Source organism: Musa acuminata, chromosome BXJ1-4, assembly GCF_036884655.1.
Source record: "Musa acuminata AAA Group cultivar baxijiao chromosome BXJ1-4, Cavendish_Baxijiao_AAA, whole genome shotgun sequence".
Taxonomy (NCBI): domain Eukaryota; kingdom Viridiplantae; phylum Streptophyta; class Magnoliopsida; order Zingiberales; family Musaceae; genus Musa; species Musa acuminata.
This window is the reverse complement of record NC_088330.1, coordinates 26,612,883-26,634,697: the sequence shown is the minus strand read 5'-3', so window position 1 is coordinate 26,634,697 and position 21,815 is coordinate 26,612,883. Positions and strand designations below refer to the sequence as shown.

The following is a 21,815-nucleotide window of genomic DNA, read 5'->3' as shown; positions in this document are numbered from 1 at the left end:
TACCATCGCTTGACACTAGGTGGTACCACTGCCCAATTTGGTGATACTATCGCTTAACATATTCTCGAAGATTGTATCTTAGAGGCTGAGCCTCTAGCGGTGCCATCGCTTGGACCAGCGGTACCACCACTTGACTCAACTTTTGGGTCATTGAATGGGCCTTTCTCTTGGCCCAAAATAATCATAACATAGGTCTAATTGGCCCCTAATTGAGTTAGCATAATTACAACCCAATTATAACTTAAAACTACTTCGATCTAGACAATTATTATAAAGCATTAATCACATGTTGTCTGACATGTTATTAGTTCATCAACACTTCGTCCAATCCTTCAGCGTATCGTCCTCTTTTGCTACCTTTTGCCCAATCGACATGTTGACCTCCATAACTTCGATCTTCTTGGCGCAATATTCACTCTTCTAGGGCCGATGCTTGAACTCATGGCACGAAACCTTCTGCCGACATGTTGACCGATCCTCCAACTTGACGTCCAATCTTCTGACATATTCTACTCCAGCCCAACATTGATTCTTCCTGTTTTAATTGTCTCTTTATGATCGAAGCTAATTCTGTGTTACTCAAAACATATATTATATTATAAACTCTATTAATTGGTTTTATCATTAAAATCTAATATTCAACATTTTGGTATTCTTAGTTAATTTAGTATTAATATCATGAAAGAGATAAAAGAATAAAAAATTGGTCATGTTGAAATTATATGTTTGTATCGAGAATATATGATCAAAGTATCATGTGTTTAGAATTGATAAATAAATATGATTTATGTGATTTAAAAATTATTTTATTATTTAAAAGTATTATAAATGAATTTAAAACATATTATCTGAATAATTATTTATTATTTTATAAGCATTCATTGCTTTATATTATTTGAATTTATGTGAAAGTATTTATTCAACATCATATTTAAAATGATTAAAAATATCTGATTATTATTACTTTCAAATGAAATATGATTTCATTAGATTTGTCGAAACTCTTAATTTGTAAAAAATAATTGATATGTTATTTTTCATGAAATGACAATCGTCTATTGGATCATCTCAGTAGGGGTTATATATTAGTTATATGTTCAGAAACTAGATTTTTTATCTATACCATAGGGTTAAATATGGTTATGAAGTTTATCACGAGAATGTAACGTGATTGTGCCGTTGACTTTTATTGTGACATGTATGCCTTAGTTATATTTATATTTATGAACTCTTAACTATATTTATATTAATGGTAGTCTTTGCACTATAATGACTTATGATATGATAATAAAAGTGTCGTCATGAGCGTTGTCATGGGCCTTTGCACTACAATTACTGTACTATATGTTTATGAACCCTCAGGTATATGTATGATTTTATTAAGAAAATATATTTAAATATATATTATTATGTAAAGTATTCTGAACATTTTATGTGATTTGAAATGCATGTAAATGAAGAAAATCTTTAATTTTTATACATATTTTGAAAACTTGTATCGAATGCCTAAAGAATTCATATGTTTTGATTAAAATACTTATTGTGATAAGTTTTGCTACCATGTGAATTACCGTACTTACTAAGCTGTGGTTGCTTATTTGATTATTTTTTAATTTTTTTAGATTTTAAGGAGTAACCCATTTTGGATAGGAGAAGAAGAATGATTTAAAATTTTAAACTCTATTTTGTATTAAAATTATCTTTTATATATGTCATTTAAACTGAAATATTATGAACGGTAATAGAGTTGTTTGAATTTATTGAAATGTCTTATGGGTAGATTGAATTAAGTAATAATTATTCTGTATAACTTATTTATTTTAGTTCCAACCTTGCATTTCTATAGGAAAATCTATACAATTGTGATGTTGTTGTATTGTCACCGTCTTTCCAATAGGTTGGGTCAGGGTTCTCAATTTCGATGTGTATTCTTTACTATGGCCAGTATGTATCAGTCTGAAAGGATATTGGAATGTGGATCGTCCTCTACCGGGCAATACCAATGATTTGATTAGTACCGAGGTGTACCGACTAGTACCATATCGAATTTCGACCGTTATCGAGATATATCGATCGGTACACTCTAACGTGGTAGGTGAAGATATTTTTAAGGTTTTAGGGTATACCATTGTTATGCTCTAGCATAATGACAATATATACCAATATGTACCGTACTGAGTAGAGCTCGGTACGTCAATATGGACCAGTATTCAAAATCCTGGATGAGCCGATTATAATTTATGATATTAGAACAATGGTTCAAGGTCTTATAAAAAGTATGTGTTTCAAAAATATTTTGAGTATTTTTGATGATTTAACTATGTGATAATATTGAGTATAACCATAAATATATGTGTTCAAGGATTATTTTTGAAGATGTTTGATGTTTATTTATAAGTCTTAAAATATAAAATGAGATGTGATATTATAATATGATTGATGTGATGAAGATATATTAATCTTGATTATTTTTAGATTTAGATATGTGAAGTTTAGGAGATTGAACTTTTTATTTGGGGGAATAATATGATATTTTTAATTTTGATTATTTGAGAACCTAAATGTAAACATAAAAATAATAGGGACTAAATTACAAATGGGAAGAGGGAGAGAGGAATGATCTGCCGTGACAAGAGAAAAGAAGAAAATAGAATAAAAACTAAGAGGACAATTTTGTTGAGAATTTGGTTTAATATCAAATGAATTCAGATCTAGCCAAGATAATTATGTTAGGCAAAAATGATTATGTTGAGAAATAAGAAAGGGAAAGAAAATATCATGATTCTATGTTTGTATCGAGGATATGTGATCAAAGTATTCGATGACTCTGTTTAGCCTATTTTTAAAAATATTAATTCATGTGATTTAAATTTTTTTATTATTTCTATAAATTTAACACATCATATTTGAAAATAATTAAAAAATCTGATTATTATTGGTTTCAAATGAGATATGAGTTGGTTAGATTTAAAATAATATGCAAAAGGATTTTATAAAATTTTTAATTTTGTAAAAAATAATTGATATGTTATTTTTGTTACGTGACAGTTGTATGGTCAAAATTGTTATGATCTAGACCTTATCGATGAGGTTATACATTAATTATATATTCATAAACTAGTTTTTTTTAACATGACAGTTGTATGGTTAAAATTGCTATGATTTAGACCTTACCAATGAGATTATACATTAGTTATATGTTAATAAACCAGTTTTTTTTACCTACATCATGAGGGTTAAATATAATTTTGAGACTTGTCATCAATACATATTACTATTGTGATACATATACCTTAGTTATATTTATGTTTATGAACCCTTAATTATATTTATATTAATGCTAGGTTTTGCACTATAGTGATTATGATATGATAAGACATTAGTTATATTTATGATTTTATTATGAAAATATATTTAAATGTATGTTATTTTGAAAAATATTCGAAGTATTTGATGTGATGTAAAATGCATGTAAGGTTAAGAAAGTATTTGATATTTATGCATATTTCAAAAGCATATATTGGACGCCTGAAGAATTTATATATTTCAAGTGAATACTTATTAGAGATAAGTTTTGCTATGAATTACAGTGATTTTCAGATTTTGAAGGGTAGCTCATTTTTGATATAAAGAGGAAGAATGATTTGAAGTTCTGGACACTATTGTATATTCAGATTATTATTTTTATATGTCATTTAGACTGAAATATTATGAAATCTAAGGGAGTTTGAATTTATTGAAATATCCTAAGGGTGGTTGGAATTATGAATTGAATTACGTGATAATTATTCTGTGAAAATTATTTATTTCGATTGAGGCATTACATTGGTACATGAAAACCTATAGGATTGCAAGGTTGTAGCATCTCCAATTTTCCTGGGTCGGGGTTTTTACATCGACGAAGCTAAATCTATTACAACATCAAATGTAATGGATAAAACAGTGAAGCAAAATGATGCTCGACTACATAACCATGACGAGAAAGATCAAACGTTTAAGACATCAGTCAGTATGAGACGCAACCGATGGAAGAGAAGTCCACTGGATCGATCATCTTTCACCATTCCTCAAGTCTGAAAGCTTCAAGGAATCAAGAGATGGGAGGTTTGGGTGCGTCTTCGGTGTCGACAACTTGTAGAAGATGTGCTTCATCGTTGGCCGGGTTTCTGGGTTGTCGTCCACGCAGCGAATTGCCAACCTTAACACTGCAACCACTTCATCCGCAGCTTCGGCAGTAGGAAGCGGTACGCGCTGGTCTAATATAGTTTTCACAGAGCTGCTTTGGGCGGCGGAAGAAGGAAGAACAGAGATGAACTCTCCCGGATAAGTTCCCATCAGCAACTCAAGCGTGACCACTCCGAAACTGTACACATCGCATTGGGTGGTCACTCTCATTCTGTAAGCAAGCTCTGCAGACACAAGCCAAAAAAAAAAGATCACACTTCTTCCAAAGTAGAGAACCATGATTGTCAAGAATTAAGGACAACGATCTTACCAGGTGCTAAGTAACCATGCGTGCCAGCAATCATGCTCCAATTCGATGAATCCGGCTGCAGGAGTCGAGCGATGCCGAAGTCAGAAACACAAGCCTTGAATTCTGAATCGAGCAGAATATTGTTGCTGGTTATATCCCGATGAACGATGGGTTGGTCGCAATCATGATGCATGTAGGAGAGAGCACGAGCCACATCCTTGACAACATCCACCCTCTTCACCCAGTCCAGTTCAGCTGCTGCAGCTTCGCTTCTGAGGATGGATCCCAGACTTCCTCTCTCCATATACTCGTACACCAGAAACTTGTGCCGAGTAGAGGAGCAGAATCCGTAGAGCTTGACGATGTTCCGATGCCGAATTCGAGTGAGTGTTTGTATTTCGTTTTGAAAGGGTATCTCATTCGATGTATCCTCGATCTCCTGTAGGTGAATTTTCTTCACTGCTAGCACCTTGCCGCTAGTTAATTCGGCTCTATAAACACTGCCACAAGCACCAGTTCCGATACAGTATTTGTCCTTGAAATCTTCTGTGGCTTCAATGATGTCCTTGTACGCGTATCTTCCGTCAAAACTCAGTATGCAGAATGCACCTTCTCTGTTGCCGTTATCTTGAACAGGTAGCGACTGTTTCTTCCTCTTTCGGAATTGCAAGGCAGCTCCAACGATCATGAGTGATAGAAGAATGAAGACCATGGAAGCAGTGATAGCTAAGATAACGACTACTTTGTGGTGCTTGCTTTCATCATTTCTTCTCGTAGCGGATGAAACACATGGAGGCAAGCCTTTGACGACCCCGCACAAGCCTTTGTTGTGGAGGAACCACTCCAGTGGAGCTTTACGGAAAAACGGGCTATCAGGCACAGGCCCCTCCAATTCGTTGTGTGATACATCTATGACGGACAAGCTAACCATGTCCTTCAAAGATGATGGAAGGCCACCGGTGAAGCCATTGTGCGACAGATTCAAATGCTGCAACATCGACAACTTGCCGAGTTGCGACGGTATCTCCCCTGTCAGTGAGTTGTGGCCGAGGTCGAGCGCTTCTTGAAGGTGCACCAGATTGCCGATCTCCAAAGGGATGCTTCCACTGAGATTGTTGTTGTTCAGCTTCAGAAGTTGGAGTTTCATGCAAGTGCCGATTTGATACGGTATCCTTCCTGTCAATCCGTTTCTCGACAAATCAAGAAGTTGAAGATTTGACATCCTTCCCAACTCCATTGGTACCTCTCCAACAAGTCGATTGTTGCTCAGGCTCAGGTTATAAAGATGAGCCAGGTTTCCCAAGCTCTTTGGGATCTCTCCTTGCAGGTGGTTCGAGGAAAGGTCCAGTTTTTGTAGGTTCGACAAGTGCCCAAGCTCTGGCCGTATCACTCCAGTGATGTTGTTATTTGAGATTTTTAGGCATGTCAGGTTGTGCCAACTTCCCCAGTCGGGTGAGAGTGTACCAGACAATCTATTGAAGCTGAGATCTACATACCAAAGATGCGGATAGACTCCTAAATTGTGAGATATATCTCCTGTGAATTGGTTATGATGAAGGTATAGCCTGCTTAATCCCGTACAATTCTTTAAGGTCATGGGGATAGGACCTTGGAAACTGTTGTTGCTCACTGCGAGGTATGATAGGGCTCCTCCTTTGCATATGTCTGGAGGCAAATAACCGGAGAAGTTGTTGTTTGACAATTGAAGCGATGTCAAACCTATGATGTTGTTCATCTCCGAAGGTAACGCTCCAGATAGTCTATTTGTGAATAAGCGAAGGTCGGTGAGTTTCCTCAAGTTACCGAGAGATGGAGGTATCGGGTCTGACAATTTATTCTCATAAAGATGAAGGATATTCAACTTGCACATATTTCCCAAAGAGAAAGGGATAGAACCTGTTAACATATTGCTCGAGAGGTCAAGATTGAAAACATCAATTAGATTTCCAATCTGAGGAGGAATAGAGCCCGATAACTCATTGTCAAAAAGATGAAGGATATTCAACTTGCTCATATTTCCCAAAGAGAAAGGGATAGAACCTGTTAACATATTGCTCGAGAGGTCAAGATTGAAAACATCAATTAGATTTCCAATTTCAAAAGGGATGAAACCCGAAAGATGATTTCTCCACGAGAATAAATACTGTAACTTGGTTAGGTTTCCCAAGGTAGAAAGAAGGGTACCAGTTAGACTATTATTAGAGAGTGAAAAGTAAACCAAGTCTCTTAAATCTCCTAATTGTCGAGGGATGGATCCAGTTAACTGGTTTTCATAAAGAGCCAAGTGATACAGTCTTGTCAGGTTCCCTAAACCGGGAGGAATGGAGCCAGATAGTTGGTTGTCCCCAAGTTCCAAAAATCTTAACTTCTCGAGTCTCCCCAGCTCCCCAGGGATGGCACCCCTAAGCTTATTTTGTCGCAGATCCAAGTGCGTAAGGTCACTAAGGTTACTCAACGATGGAGGTACCGAACTCATTATTTGATTTTGACTCAGGCTTAAGAATTGGAGCCCCTTCATTGAGCCCATCTCGATCGGGATTCTGCCCACGAACAGGTTGCCAGTGAGATCAAGCGTTGCCAGCTGCGAGAGGGTGGCGATGGCAGGGGGAATAGTTCCATTGAGCCGGTTGCAACTGAGGTTGAGAGTGGCGAGTGATCCCAACGACGAAAAATTAAATGCATCAAGTGGCCCTGCTAAGCTCATATCTGGCAGATGCACGTCGGTGATGACCAAGCGGCCCTTACGTGTGACGCTGCATGCAACCCCAGTCCAGTTGCAAGGACGAGAGTCGATGTTCCAGGATGCCAGCAATTGCCCACCTTGGAGGGTGGACTTCCAGTGTAATAGAGCCCTCGCTTGGGACCCTAGTGAAGCTGCTGTTACAAGAACAAGAAAAGGAGAGAGCAATACCAGTAGTAGCCAGAGGAGGTTGGTAGGGAGAGAACTTCTGTAGAGTCGAGATGGCATGACGGTGGTGCAGCTGAAGAAGACAGCAGTGCAGAAATGTTGTTGTGGGTTTGAGCAAAGAGATGAGGGAGGGGCCCTTTATTTATAGGTTTTACTCCCCTGACATTTGATGTTCATGCATTAGAGGACACACTGCCTTGTGAATTCTATGCCGTGTTATTCGAGGAAAAAGAAAAGATGGACACAGTGCCTTGCGGTTGCTGCTGCTGCTGCTGCTGCTAGTGAACTTGTGTTTAATCACGTGTCAAATCCCTCATCATGCTCAACCGAATTAATAATTAGCTAGATTGATTGGAATCTTCTACACGTTCAAAATCACCTTCTCGATGACGTGACTCTTTCACAAGACCTGCGCAGACCACTATTGAGCGATTCGATCTTATCAGAAGCTGGTTGAGCGATTCATCTCATCCAAAATTGAGAGTAACATCTTTCATATTATTATTTTTATTTATTTGAGTGTCAGAGGAGAGGATTAAGAGTAAATCGACAAATTAGATGAACAAAGTTTCAATGAAGTGGTCAAGTCATTCGAAAAAAAAAAGATTGAAAAGTATAACAAATACAAGAACTGGAAAAAAAAAAAAAAGACTTACAACATATGGCTAAAGAAAAGTCAAGGCATGCGTGCTGCACGGCATCTCAAGTCAAGTCGAGTCAAGTTGATCTTATCAAGTTCAGTAAGGAGTTACTTTATGAATAAAGTCGACCTTATCAGCTTCAATAATGGCTTCCTTTAAAGAACCCGAGTCATACGAAAAGAAGAGATGATACCAGAGTGATGGTTGGTACTCCTCCAATGATATTATAACGCCTTTGTGTTTCCAACGAAAGATTTGCATCACTTTTATGATAGGCACATCTCAAGTCAAGTCAACCGTATACGTCATCCAACATCACCAGGGTAGTTTGAAAGAGACTTCAGTTAAATTTGACCTCCTCATCAACTTCGTGTTTTATTTTATAATATTTTAAATTAATTTTTTAATTTTAAATAGAGGTTAGAATATTTATTCTTGATCTAACTCAAACAAACCCTCGGTTTTCTTCGACTTCAACTAATGCAGTCTAACATTTTTGATATCCGGTGAATCAAAAGCATGGAAAAAAGTGACACAATTTGTCGACCCGATCATCGACGATTAGCTACGCGATGCAAATGATGTGGGATGAGTGTACAAACGAACACATCTTGATATTGAAAGCCTTGGGCTTAGTACAATAAAACTTTTGTCCTATATTTTAGAATAAGTTGAACCGGGGCAAATCATACTCGATGTGTGCCTATTAAATGAGTCAAATTACACAATGAGATTTGCACCAAGATTGATCGACTCAACATGTCAAAATTGGCAGGCCTAAATGTATAGCAATAGTTTTGGTTCCACAATTTAGATGGTGATATTGGTTTCGTCATAAGAAAAAAATAATATATTAGGATTTTAATAGCATTAAGAGAGGATGAATTAATGTTATAGTAAATTTTAATTGACTTTAAAATTTGACCCAAAAAATATATTGAAAACATGATTAACCAAGTATAAGTATAAGCAAAAATTATGAATAAAATGAGTGATAATAAGTAAGCAATTATGAAAAAATAGTTATAAGTAAGAAAAAACACACAAATTGATTTACATACATCCACTCCCAATTCATCTTTCCTTTATGTCACTGGTTTTTACTATCGTTTTTCTTTCTAATGGATAAAGATCATTTTTTCTTATTACAACTTTCTCCTTTTCTAAGTTTATGAGAGAACATTCACTCAAACTTTATAAGAAACCTCTCATCTATTATAACTTAATATCACAACTAAATTCAAGAGGAAGATACTAAAAAATTGCTCAAAGAGAGAGCGATAACATTGTAAACTTAGAAATAGATGATTCATCAACTAAGCTTAAGTGGGATATATATAGCCTATAAAATCTTTAAAAATAAAGCTAAATATTTAAGTTCTTTAAATTTTGATGTGCAGACAATACTCGTTAACTTTATACAGTACTACTATCATAACTTTTGACACAAAGTCATAAAATTAAACTTCGACGATCCTACCACTATAATACTAGACTCTAGGTGATACCACTATCATCCTAGGAGATATTACCATCAACATAAGTGATACCATCATTGCAATTATTGACGATGCACAAATAGTGCGTCGATTGACTTAGGCAGTGCCACCACCCCCAAGTAGTTTAGTCTACATGTTTGATCTTCCAATAAGCCTATTTTTGGTCCAAACTCAGGTCTAATGGCTATTGTAAACTTAGGCTCTAACTTAGCCTAATACTAGCTAACATTGGTTTAAAAGTGATATCGACCAAGACTTTCATCAATCACTCATTCGGTTTTTCAAAGCTTTCAACATGTTGTTCACCCTTCTCGCATATTGTATGATCTTCTGACGTGATACATGTTCCTTTTGGTATGATATTTAAACCTCTAGTACGAAGTCCATTCTTCAACATGTCAATCAATCATTTAGCTCGACGTCCAATTTCTAATATGATAATCTTCTAGCACACCGTTTGACTTTCCAGCTCAACATTTATCATTTGGTGGTTTGAGTTTATAGTCAAGTATTTCCTACATTATTTATCTCAATAATACATTAATTCATCAAATTTATCAATTGATTTCATTATCAAAATTTAAGATTTAATAATTATTGATTAATAATAGGGTTTTAACAATACTCCTCCTATCTATATGTCATCTTAATAAAAGTCATGATAAACTTGAACTTAAAATTAAAAAAAATATCTCTTTAAATACTTGTCTTGAGTTCAAGTTGAAGGAAATTTGATCTTATCAATATTATGATTTAATTATTTCAAGCCCAAATATCAAAGTATAATTAAATTTTAAGTTTTAATCATAAATAATATTCAACCATTATCAATGTATAATGTTAAGCAAAGGATAAATGTAAGTTAATCATTTTTTGCATAAGCATATGAGTTGTATAATAAAAAAAAATCATATGTCAAAACATAAGTTGCTTCTCCCTATTAGCACATAAACTAAGGCAAAACAATGACATAAGCAAAGCATGAGTTACTTCCCCCTTTGTCATCAACAAAGAAAAATATATAAGAACAAATCAAGTTATTCGGGTGGTGGTAGTACAAAATACAAAATAAAATATAAAAATATTTATCAAAAGTGTCAAGATGTTGTTTTCTCCCTTTTTTTTTTTTTTTTAACCTAGCATTCTAGTGAAGGCTATGTACCATTATTTAAAAAAATTTAATAGGTTTAGTTCTCTTCTAATAAAATCAAATTATTCTTTACTATAATATTTTATAAAGATATCTATCAATTAATATTTTATATTAATAAAGTCTAATAATATATCATAATTGTTAACATGATCGTCAATAAAATGATGATTAATACCAATATGCTTAGTTTAAGAGTGTTAAATATGATTTTTTTGGCAAACAAATTATATTAGTATTATCACATTTTATAAGTATATTTTAAAGTAAAGTCCATAGATTTTTAAATTATGCTTTATCTAAATTACCTATATACAATATACACTTGTAATAACATATTTTACTATAGTCGTAGAAGTGCAATAGAATGTTACTTTTTTGGATGATGGAAAAATAAATGCATAGTCTAAGAATTAACAAATTTTAGAGGTATCTTTTCTATCTATTTTACATCTTATAAAGTTAACATAAGGAATCAAATCTTGTAGCAAAATTTGATTTTTTTAAAAATAATTTAAGCTTAAAAGATATTAGAGCTCTTATGAGAATATATTATTCCAATAAATAGTGGTTCTATTGGATCTGGTAAAGTTTGCCAGCCAATTAGTAATCTTGTTGCCTTCACAATAAATATATTTAATAGTGAAAGCCTCAAAAGAGTGAATTATATACAAGATGCTGCTAGTAATGTTTAAGATGCTTCACAGTTCAAAAGTTTCTTTCACATGTGGATCCACCAAGACTTGGGAGTCAATTTCCACAATAATACATTAAATACGCTCATGCTTGGCAGCATTAAATCCTTCCAAAAATGTAGTAACTTAACAGTATAGGATGTTCTTATTCTCCATAAATCTACAACCAGCGAAACATAGAAACCATCGACCAAAACATAGAAATCATCGTATCATCTGATAAAGAACCATAGCCCATATCCTCAAGATCGTTCCAAGAGCCATCACAATTGAACTTGAACCAACAAGTGTTAGGTTTCTCCCATATAACTGGGAGTTGACCTATCTCCCTATAGGTTTCTCCCATATAACTGGGAGTTGACCTATCTCCCTATAGACCTTAGAAATAACTGGGAGTTGATGTATCTCCCTATAGACCTTTTAATAAAAATATCGATTTTAAAAAATCTTTGTTCGACAAAAATGATAATGAAAGCGTAATTGACTTAAAAGTAAATGAACGTATCAATGAAACATAGAAAGAAAGTGCAAATCAGATTTATAATGGTTCGGTCATCGTGACTTATATCCACTTCCGATTCCTTTTTCGTCAAGGCCACCGACGTTCACTAATGATCTTCTTTCAATTGGTGAATATCAACTACCCTTTTACAACTATTTCTCCTTTTCATAGGTTTAGAAGACAACCTTTACAAGCTTCACACCTCTCTTAGACTAAGCCCGAAACTTAAAGAGGAGGAAGATACTTAGCACTTTTTCAACTCAGAATAACAACCCCCTTTTGCTCTTTTTTTCTTGCTATCCCAAGCAGGAAAGAGTGGGGTATTTATAGTGGATTCAAATTTGGAGCCAAGTAGGTTATCATCCCGGGTTTTTCGGGTACTGGCGGTACCACCACCAATACTAGGTGGCACCACCGCTAGTACTGGGTGGTACCATCACTTGCAGACTGATACTAAGAGGTACCATCGCCTAGTTTGGTAGTACCACTACCTAACACTAGGCGATACCATTGTCCTGTCTGGCGAACCACCGCCTAATAGCCTCGGAGATAGGGCTCTTGGAGATTGAGCCTCTAGCGGTGCCACCGCTTGACCCAACTTTTGGGTCACTAAATGGGCCTCCCAATTGGCCAAAATCAGTCCTAGATTAGGCTCAATGGGCCCCTAATTGAGTTGGTCTAATTAGGTTCAAAACCAACTCAATTACAACCTAGACTACTTCAATCGAGACACAATTGATTACAAGCATGAATCACATGTTGTCCGGCATGTTATTAGTTCTTCCGGCACTTCGTTCGACCTTTCGGCATATCGTCCTCTCCTTCGGCGTATTGCCTAATCGACATATTGACCTCTGCAACATCCAATCTCCTTGGCGTAATTTTTGATTCTTTTGGCCCGATGCTGGAACTCATGGTACGAAGCCTTCTGCCAATAGGTCGATCAGTCCTCCGGCCTAACGTCTAATCTTCTGACATGTTCCATTCCGACCCAATCTCTAATTTTACTACTTTAATCGATTTGTCTTTCCCTAATTGAAACTAGTTCTGCATCACTTAAACACATATTAGATCATAACTTTATCAATTGATTTCATCATCAAAATATGAGATTCAACAATCTTCCCTTTTTTGATGATGACAACTAATTGATGACAAAGTTTAACTAAACTCCCCCTATCAATATGCTATATTGATAGAACATTTGAATTAATGAGTATCATGTGTGTTTCATCATTACATGCATCATGAATATTGAAAGTATTGAATCTCGGATTTTGATGATGAAACCAATTAATAGTGTTTATGATTTAATGTATGTTAAAGTGATGCAGGACTAGCTTCAATCAGAAATGGTAAATCGATTAAAGTAGAAGGAATCAGACGTTGGGCCATAGCAAACATGTCAGAAGATTGGACGTCGGGCCAGAGGATCGGTCGACGTGTCGGCAGAAGGCTTTGGCCCATGAATTCGGGCATCGAGCCAAGAAGATCGGACATTACGCCAAGGAGATCAGATGTTATGAGAAGACAACATGCTGATTGGGCAATACACCGAAGGAGAGGACGATGCACCGAATGATCAGATGAAGCGTCGGAAGAACCAATGACATACCAGATAACATAGGATTCGCTTGTAATCGATTATGTCTAGATCGAGTTAATTTAGAGTCTAATTAAGTTAGTTTAGAATGTAATTAAGCCAACTCAATTAGGGGCCAACTGGGCCCAAGTTTGGGCTGTGTTGGGCCAAGTTGAAGGCCCAAATAGTGACCCAACAAGTGGAATCGTCGTGACATAGTCTCTAAGACTATGTCAAGCAGTGGTACCACCCAGACATAGTCTCTGAGAGACTGTCAGACGGTAGTACCGCTAAACTAGGCGATGGTATTGCTAGATTGGGCAGTGGTACCACCTAGTGGTAGGATGTCAGGCGGTGGTACCGCCAAACTGGGTTGTGGTACCACCCAATGTTAGTGCTGCAGGCGATGGTACCGCCAATACCTCAAAAACCGAGGATGAGACACTTTTAGGCTCCAAGTTTGAATCCACTTGAGGCCTATAAATATCCCTCTTATCCCTGGTTAACATACATAAGAATTGAGAGCAAAAAAGAAGAAAAAATATTATTATAATCTTTTGAGAACTAATCTAAAAGCTCTAAGTGTTAGTGCAGTTTAAGAGAGGAGTAAGTGAGGGTGTAAAGGTTATCTCCTAAACCAGTGAAAAGGAGAAGAAGGGTGTAAAAGGATAGTTGATCTTTGCCCATTAAAGGAAGATCGTTAGTGGATGCTGGTGGCCTCGATGGAAGAGGAATCAGTGGAGTCGATGTAGGTCACGATGACTGAACCACTATAAAACAGTTTGCATTTTTATTTTGCCGTTTATCTTTATTGTCTTACTTGCTTTACTTCCATTACGCTTATGAATATACTTTCAAGTTATCTTCTGAGATCGGTTTTTATTGTATGAAGATTTTTCAAACCGATATTTTTATCCACTGCACTAATTCACCCCCCATCTTAGTGTCGACTCGATCCTAACAGTTGGTATCAAAGCCATGTTTTTCTCCTTTGGTTTAACACCTAAGAGAAATAGTTCTTTTTGGCTTTCAAAAGGGCTTTTCTATCGTTCGTCCTCTCATGTTCAATGAGACAGACTACACTTATTGGAAAACTCAAATGAGAGTTTTCTTGCTTTTTATAGATTTAAATTTATGGAATATGGTCGAAAACATATTTCAAAGGTCTTCTCTTCCGATGAACGATTGAAATGATTTGAAGAAGAAAACTTTTTCTTTAAATGCTAGAGCTATGAATGCTCTATTTTGTGCCTTAAACAAAACCGAATTCAATCGGGTTTCTATTTGCGAAATGACTTTTGACATTTGGCACACACTCGAAATCACACAAGAAGATACTAGTAGAGTTAAAGACTCTAAAATAAATATTTTGATATGTGATTTTGAATTATTTCGTATGGAACCAAGCGAGACTATTGGAGACATGTACACCCATTTTACGAATGTCATTAATAGTCTAAAAGCTTTTGGTAAAAGTTTTTCGAACTTTGAACTCATTAACAAAATATTGAGATCCCTTCCAAAGAGTTGGGACCCTAAAGTAACGACCATTCAAGAGGCCAAGGATTTGAATTATTTTTCTATTGAAGAACTTATTGGGTCATTAATGACTTATGAAATGAGTTATATGACACATAATAAACATAAGAACTTCGTTCCAAAGAACAAGAAGGATTTGACATTTAGAACTCAAGAAGATCACTCAAGCGAAAGCTCAAGTGATAATGACTTTGAACTCTTAACAATAAAGTTTAAAAAGTTCATGAAACAAGAATAAAAAAATAAAAACAAACTTAAAAGGAATACAACTACTTGCTATGAATGCAAAAAGCTGGGTCACTCCAAAGATGAGTACATAAAATTGAAGAAGTTGCCAAAGGACAAATCGAGCACATCTAAAGACGAGGAGCAAACCGATGAAGACGAAGTGACAAATTTCGCTTTGGTGACTCTCGACAATGAGGTAAACAACTCAAACGAAACTCCTTTACTTTATTTTGAAATTACTTAATACTTTTTCATGAGTTATTTTTAAATTAGTTAGTAAAATAAAAAATATAAAAAATATAAAAAATATCATGCTTCTCTTTCTAAGTGATTTAAAAAAAAATTAAAATTTGAGAATGACAATTGCATGTTAATTCCTAGCACTAAGTATGAAAAGTTAGATTCACTTAAAAAGAAAAATACATTACTACAACAAACAAAATGATTTCAATTAACAATGCTTCATGTTTAATGAAATCATGCTTGATGATTTAATAATGCATAATGATGTAACAATATAATGGAAATATTAAAAAGTCTTGGTATCATGCTTGACAATTTTATAATTATGCATGGTGATTTGAAGTAATGATGATTTTTGGGTAATTTATAGTTTATTAAGCTTGATGATTTCTATGATTTTCATATTATTTTTTGATTATAAATAATGAAGCATGGCCTTTGTATGAAAGACTTGAACATGAAATCAATCATAAAACTTGGAACTAAAAGAACTTGAGCTATCTTTAATCTTATAGGAATCTATCTACGTTGCTTTCATTGAATTTTTCGAAAAGTGATTTTGATGATGATTTTGGATTCCTTTTCATATGATTCATTTTAATGATGAGATGATATATCCAATCGAATCGTTTATCGATGTTTGTGACTTGAGATATATTTTATATGAAATAATTTTTTTTATTCACGTATGATTTACTTGTCTAAGAGAAGATTTATCCAAACGAATCTTGATTCTTGACATTAATAATTTGAGATTTATTTGAATCAAGATATCTTATTTGATCTTCTATGATTCTATTCATTATTTACTAAAAAGGAGATTTGTCAAGATGAATCATTCACGAATTGATCTTTCATATTAATATCCTTTATGTCATGATTTTTATATGACTCCTTTGTAATTATGATTTGTATATCTCATAATATAATTGAATCATTGATAAAAAAAGAGAGAGATTAATGAATCTATCTATGTCTTTTTTATGAATCTCTTGAAAATAATTTTGATTTGAATATTTGAATTTGAATGAGCTTTATCTTGATTTTTTGAGATTTATAACTTGAGATTTCTTATGCATGAATCAAGATATTATATCATTTGATCTCCAATATTTCTTTTTGCTATTTATAAAAGAAGAGATTTGTTGAAATAAATCATGTCTTATAGTATTCATGATTTGATATTAATATCTTTCATATCATGATTTATTAATGATATTCCTTTGTATTCATAAATTGTATATTTCATCACCAAATTAATTTTTTTTGTGATGACTTGAACATTTACACCATTATGTTCTTCCCTTCAGTTTTCTTATTTACAATGACAAAAGGGGGAAAGAAAATAGTTAGCATCTCAAGAGAACCAAATTTGCTAGCTTGAATGATAAACTTAGACATGTTAGATCTCCCAAATGCATAAATTCTTCTTATATATTTTTCGGATTATGATATTGATTTCTCAATTTTTAGACTTGAATCTTCTTTATGAATCAAGATCATTTCCCTATCATTCCTTCCATATACAAAAGAAGAGATATGTCAAAAATCATGACTTGATCTTTCATTTTTGAAAATTGGAAAAATGATTGGAATATTGATGTAAATTTGATATTTATCTTTTTCATGTTTTGAAAATTATTATAAAGAGAAAAAGAATTACAACATTGTATTCTTCCCTTTTATTTGACAATGACAAAGGAGGAGATAAATTTGCTAGCTTACAAATTGCGAGGAGAAAAACTTGCTATGAAGTAAAATTGCTAGCTTGCACTTCTTAAAAGAGAAGAAAGAACTTGCTATCTTGAACATCACCAAGAATTGCTTGCTTGCAATCTCAAGAGAAGCAAAAGTGCTATCTCAAGAAGCATAATTTGCTAACTTGCAAAGGAAACAAAAAATTGAACTTCTCAAAAGAGAAGAAATAAAATTACTAGCTTGCATGATAATAAAACTTAAGATTATGTTTATAATGCAATGATTTAAAATTATATATAAAAAACTTGATAAGTTTCACTTCTCCTTTTTGTTGATGACAAAGGGGGAGAAGATATGATGATATGAGAATCATACATGGTAGGATGTAAAATTTTTTGATATTTTGATACCATGACGATTTAAAATATTTATGATGATGCATGCAATGCAATGATATATAATGTGTTGCATATATTCATGATCATGATTGCTTTAACTTGAATTCAACTTGAATTTAAGGTTCTATCAATATGATATATTGATAGGGAGAGTTAAGATTAACTCTATCATCAATTGGTTGTCATCATAAAAAAGGGAGAGATTATTGAATCTCGAAATTTGATGATGAAACTAATTGATAGTGTTCATGATTTAATGTGCATTTAAGTGATGCAGGACTAGCTTCGATTAGAAAAGGTAAATCGATTAAAGCAGAAGGAACCAGACGTTGAGCCGGAGCAAACATGTCAGAAGATTAGACGTCAGGCCGGAGGATCGATCGACATGTCGATAGAAGGCTTCAGTCCATGAATTTGGGTATCGAGCCAAGAAGATCGGACATTACGCCAAGGAGATCAGATGTTACGAGAAGATAACATGCTAATTGGGCAATACACCGAAGGAGAGGACAATGCGCCGAAGGATCGAACGAAGCACCAGAAGAACTAATGACATGCCGGATAATATAGGATTCACTTGTGATCGATTATATCTAGATCGAGTTAGTTTAGAGTTTAATTGAGTCGGTTTAGAATGTAATTAGGCTAACTTAATTAGGGGCCAACTGAGCCCAAGTTTGGGCTATGTTGAGCTAAGTTGAAGGCCTAAATAGTGACCTAACAGGTGGAACCGTCATAATCTCTGAGAGACTGTCAGGCGGTGGTACCGCCCAGTGGTAGAATTTCAGGCTATGGTACCGCTAGACTTGGCGGTGGTACTGCCCAGTGTTAGTGCTGTAGGCGGTGGTACCATCCAACACAAGCGATGGTACCGCTAATATCCAAAAAACTAGGGATAAGACATTTTTAGGCTCTAAGTTTGAATCCACTTGAGGCCTATAAATACCTCTCTCATCCCTAGTTAACATACACAAGAATTGAGAGAAAAAAAAAAGAAAAACGCTATTGTAATCTTGTGAGAACTCCTCTAAAAGCTCTAAGTATTAGTGTAGTTTAAGAGAGGAGTAAGTGGGGGTATAAAGGTTATCTCCTAAACCCGCAAAAAGAAGAAAAAGGGTGTAAAATAATAGTTGATCTTCACCCATTAAAGGAAGATCGTTAGTGGATGTCAGTGGTCTCGACGAAAGAGGAATCGATGGAGTGGATGTAGGTCATGACGGCTGAACCACTATAAAACGATTTGCATTTCTGTTTTACTATTTATCTTTATCGCCTAAGATTTTTCAAACCGACATTTTTATCTGCTGCACTAATTCACCCTCCCTCTTAGTGCCGACTCGATCGTAACAGAAATAACCAATTGATCACATTATTACATGCATCATAAAATCATGCATAATAATTTTAAAATATAAAATTTCATTATACCATGCATAATCATCATCATAACTTCTCCCTCTTTGTTATCAACAAAAAGGAGAAAACTACAACTAGCAATATTTTGAAACATGCAAGCGAGCAACAATTTTGAGTTGTGTAAGTTAGCAATGTTTGCTATTCTTGAGATATGCAAGCTAGCAAATTCTTTCTTCTCTTTTGAGAAGTGCAAGCTAGCAAGTTTTATCTTTCTTTGTAAGCTAGTAATTTTGTCTTTCTTGATATATGCAAGTTTAGCATTTTTTGCTATTCTTGAGAAGTGCAAGCTAGCAAATTCTTTCTTCTCTTTGGAGAAGTGCAAGCTAGCAAGTTTTACCTATCTTTGCAAGCTAGCAATTTTGACTTTCTTGAGATGTGCAAGTTTAGCAATTTTGGTTCTTCTTGAAGTGTGCAAGCTAGTAATTTTATTTTTTTTTTATGATGCATGAGCTAGCAAGACTTTCTCCCCCCTTTGTCATTGTCAAAAAGAAGGGAAGAATACAATAGTGCAAAATCCTCTTTTTTTACATCAATGATTCAATCATACAAATAATAATACAAGGCAATTGTATTTAACAAAATTCAAGTTATAAACATCAAGAAGTCTAGTGATATATCATGGTTTATCTCTTTTTTAACAAATACCAAGAAGAACCGTAGGAGAACAATTAATAAAAAAATTTGATTCATATAAAATTTAAGTTATAATTTAGAAAAGTCAAAAGAAACATAGGAGAGCTTGATTCATGCATAAGAAATCTAAGTCATCAAGATCATAATTCATAAAAAATAAATCTCAATTCATAAATATCAAGGTTATAGTTTTTTTGTATCTCTTCTTTAGTAAATGATAAGAAGAAATCATCGAAGATAGAAAAGATTTTGATTCTCATAAAAGATATCTCAAGTAAAGAAATGAAAAGAAAATTCATGATTCAATTGGAAAATTCTCATTCAAATTCAATTTGTCAACTCCAACTCATCATCAAAATCACTTTTCTTACATTCGAAAAATTCATTGAAAACAATGTACATTGATTCCTATGAGATTAAAATTAGCTAAAATTATTTAGTTTCAATTTGTGTGATTGATTTTATACTACCATGCCCTAGTCTTCCATACAAAAATATTATATTATCATTTAAAATAAAAAAGTAATATGAAAATCATCAAGATCAATAGATTATTGTTTGTGTAACCATAAACCATCTTTAATCAAAAGATTTATTATAACAAAAATCATCAAGTTTCAATCATGATCTTTCCTTTATTATTGTTTGTTGTAGTAATACATTTTTCTTTTTTTAAGTGAATATAACTCTTCATACTTAGTGCAAGGAGTTAATATGTAATTTTATGCTTAGTTTTTTTTAATTTTTTAAAATCATTAGAAAGAGAAGCATGATCCCCATTTTTTTAATATTTCTTATTAATTTAAGAACAACTCATGAAATGCATCAAGTAATTTCATAGTAAAGTAAATGGGTTTTGGTTGAGTCACTTACCTAGCTTGTATCAACTCATGTCTTGCTAGCTTACTAAAAAAAAAAAAAGTCAAGAGATTGTAATCTCAAAAAAAGATTAATTTTTTTTTTCGCTTACCTAGCTTACTAATTTAAAAACAACTCATGAAATGCTTCAACTCATGTCTTGCTAGCTTGCACATCATAATGAAAAATAAAATTGCTAGCTTGCACATTTTAAGGAGAAAGAGTTATAAGAGGGTAGTTGATCTTTGCTTATTGAAAGAAGATCATTAGTAAATGTCGGTGGCCTTGATGGAAGAGGAATCAGAAGTGGACATAAGTCATGACAACCAAACCACTATAAATCCAGTTTATACTTTCTTTCTATGTTTCTATTACATTATGAGTTAATTGCTTAGTCCACTTACTCTAAGTCAAGCACACTTTCATTGTCGTTTTCGTCGAATAAAGATTTTCCAAACTCGATATTTTTATTAAAAGCACTAATTCAACCACCCCCTCTCTTAGTGCCAATTTTGGTCCTAATAGTTGGTATCAGAGCCAAGTTTCTCTCTATTTAGTTTAACATCCAAGAGAGATGACTTTTTTCGACTTTAAAGAGGGTCACTCTATTATTTGTCCTCCTATGTTCAATAGGACGGATTACATGTATTAAAAAATATGAATGAGAGTTTTCTTACTTTTTTTAAATTTGATTTATGGAATATTATCGAATATAGTTTTCAACAATCCTCTAAACCTATGAATGAATGGAATAATTTTGAAACAAAATCATTTTCGTTAAATGCAAAAGCTATGAATGCTTTATTTTATACTTTGGATAAAAATGAGTTTAATCGTATTTCGACTTATGAAACTGCATGTGACATTTGACACACTCTTGAAATTACACATGAAGGCACAAGTAGAGTTAAAGAATAAAAAATTAATCTTTTGATGCATAGTTTTGAATTGTTTCGAATGGAACCAAGTGAAACCATTGGAGATATGTACACCCATTTTACGGATGTCGTCAATAGTTTGAAAGAAGTTGGTAAAAGTTTTTCTAATTTTGAACTTGTTGACAAAATACCAAGATCCCTTCCAAAAATTTAGGATCCAAAAGTGACAGTAATACAAGAGACAAAAGACTTGAACAATTTCTCTCTTTAAGAACTTATTAGGTCTTTAATTACCTATGAAATTACTTATATTGAACATGATGAATATAAGAACAACCTTCGAAAGAACAGAAATGATTTGACACTTAGAACAAAAAAAAGATCACTTGGGAGAAAACTAAAGTGATGATGATGATGACCTTGAACTCCTCACAATAAAATTTAAGAAGTTCATAAAACAAAAATCTGATAAT

At 33.8% G+C, this 21,815-nt stretch overlaps 1 protein-coding gene across 1 annotated transcript; it reads right to left on the bottom strand.

Annotated features, from left to right (window-relative positions):
* Positions 1-3,769: 3,769 nt before the first annotated feature.
* Positions 3,770-7,503, bottom strand: LOC103981904 (probable leucine-rich repeat receptor-like protein kinase At1g35710). The gene is made up of 2 exons (XM_065171245.1): positions 4,496-7,503; positions 3,770-4,409 (listed from the first exon to the last, which is right to left on the bottom strand). Exons 1-2 carry the CDS (start codon positions 7,440-7,442, stop codon positions 4,051-4,053), a joined length of 3,306 nt encoding a protein of 1,101 aa, XP_065027317.1. The 5' UTR covers positions 7,443-7,503; the 3' UTR covers positions 3,770-4,050.
* Positions 7,504-21,815: the final 14,312 nt, after the last annotated feature.

Bases quoted from the DNA above. Each gene is read 5' to 3' on its own strand.
- LOC103981904 (XM_065171245.1), bottom strand. From the start codon at position 7,442: ATGCCATCTCGACTCTACAGAAGTTCTCTCCCTACCAACCTCCTCTGG. The intron at 4,410-4,495 runs GTAAGATCGTTG...TTGTGTCTGCAG, and splicing joins GCATGGTTACTTAGCACCTG to AGCTTGCTTACAGAATGAGA.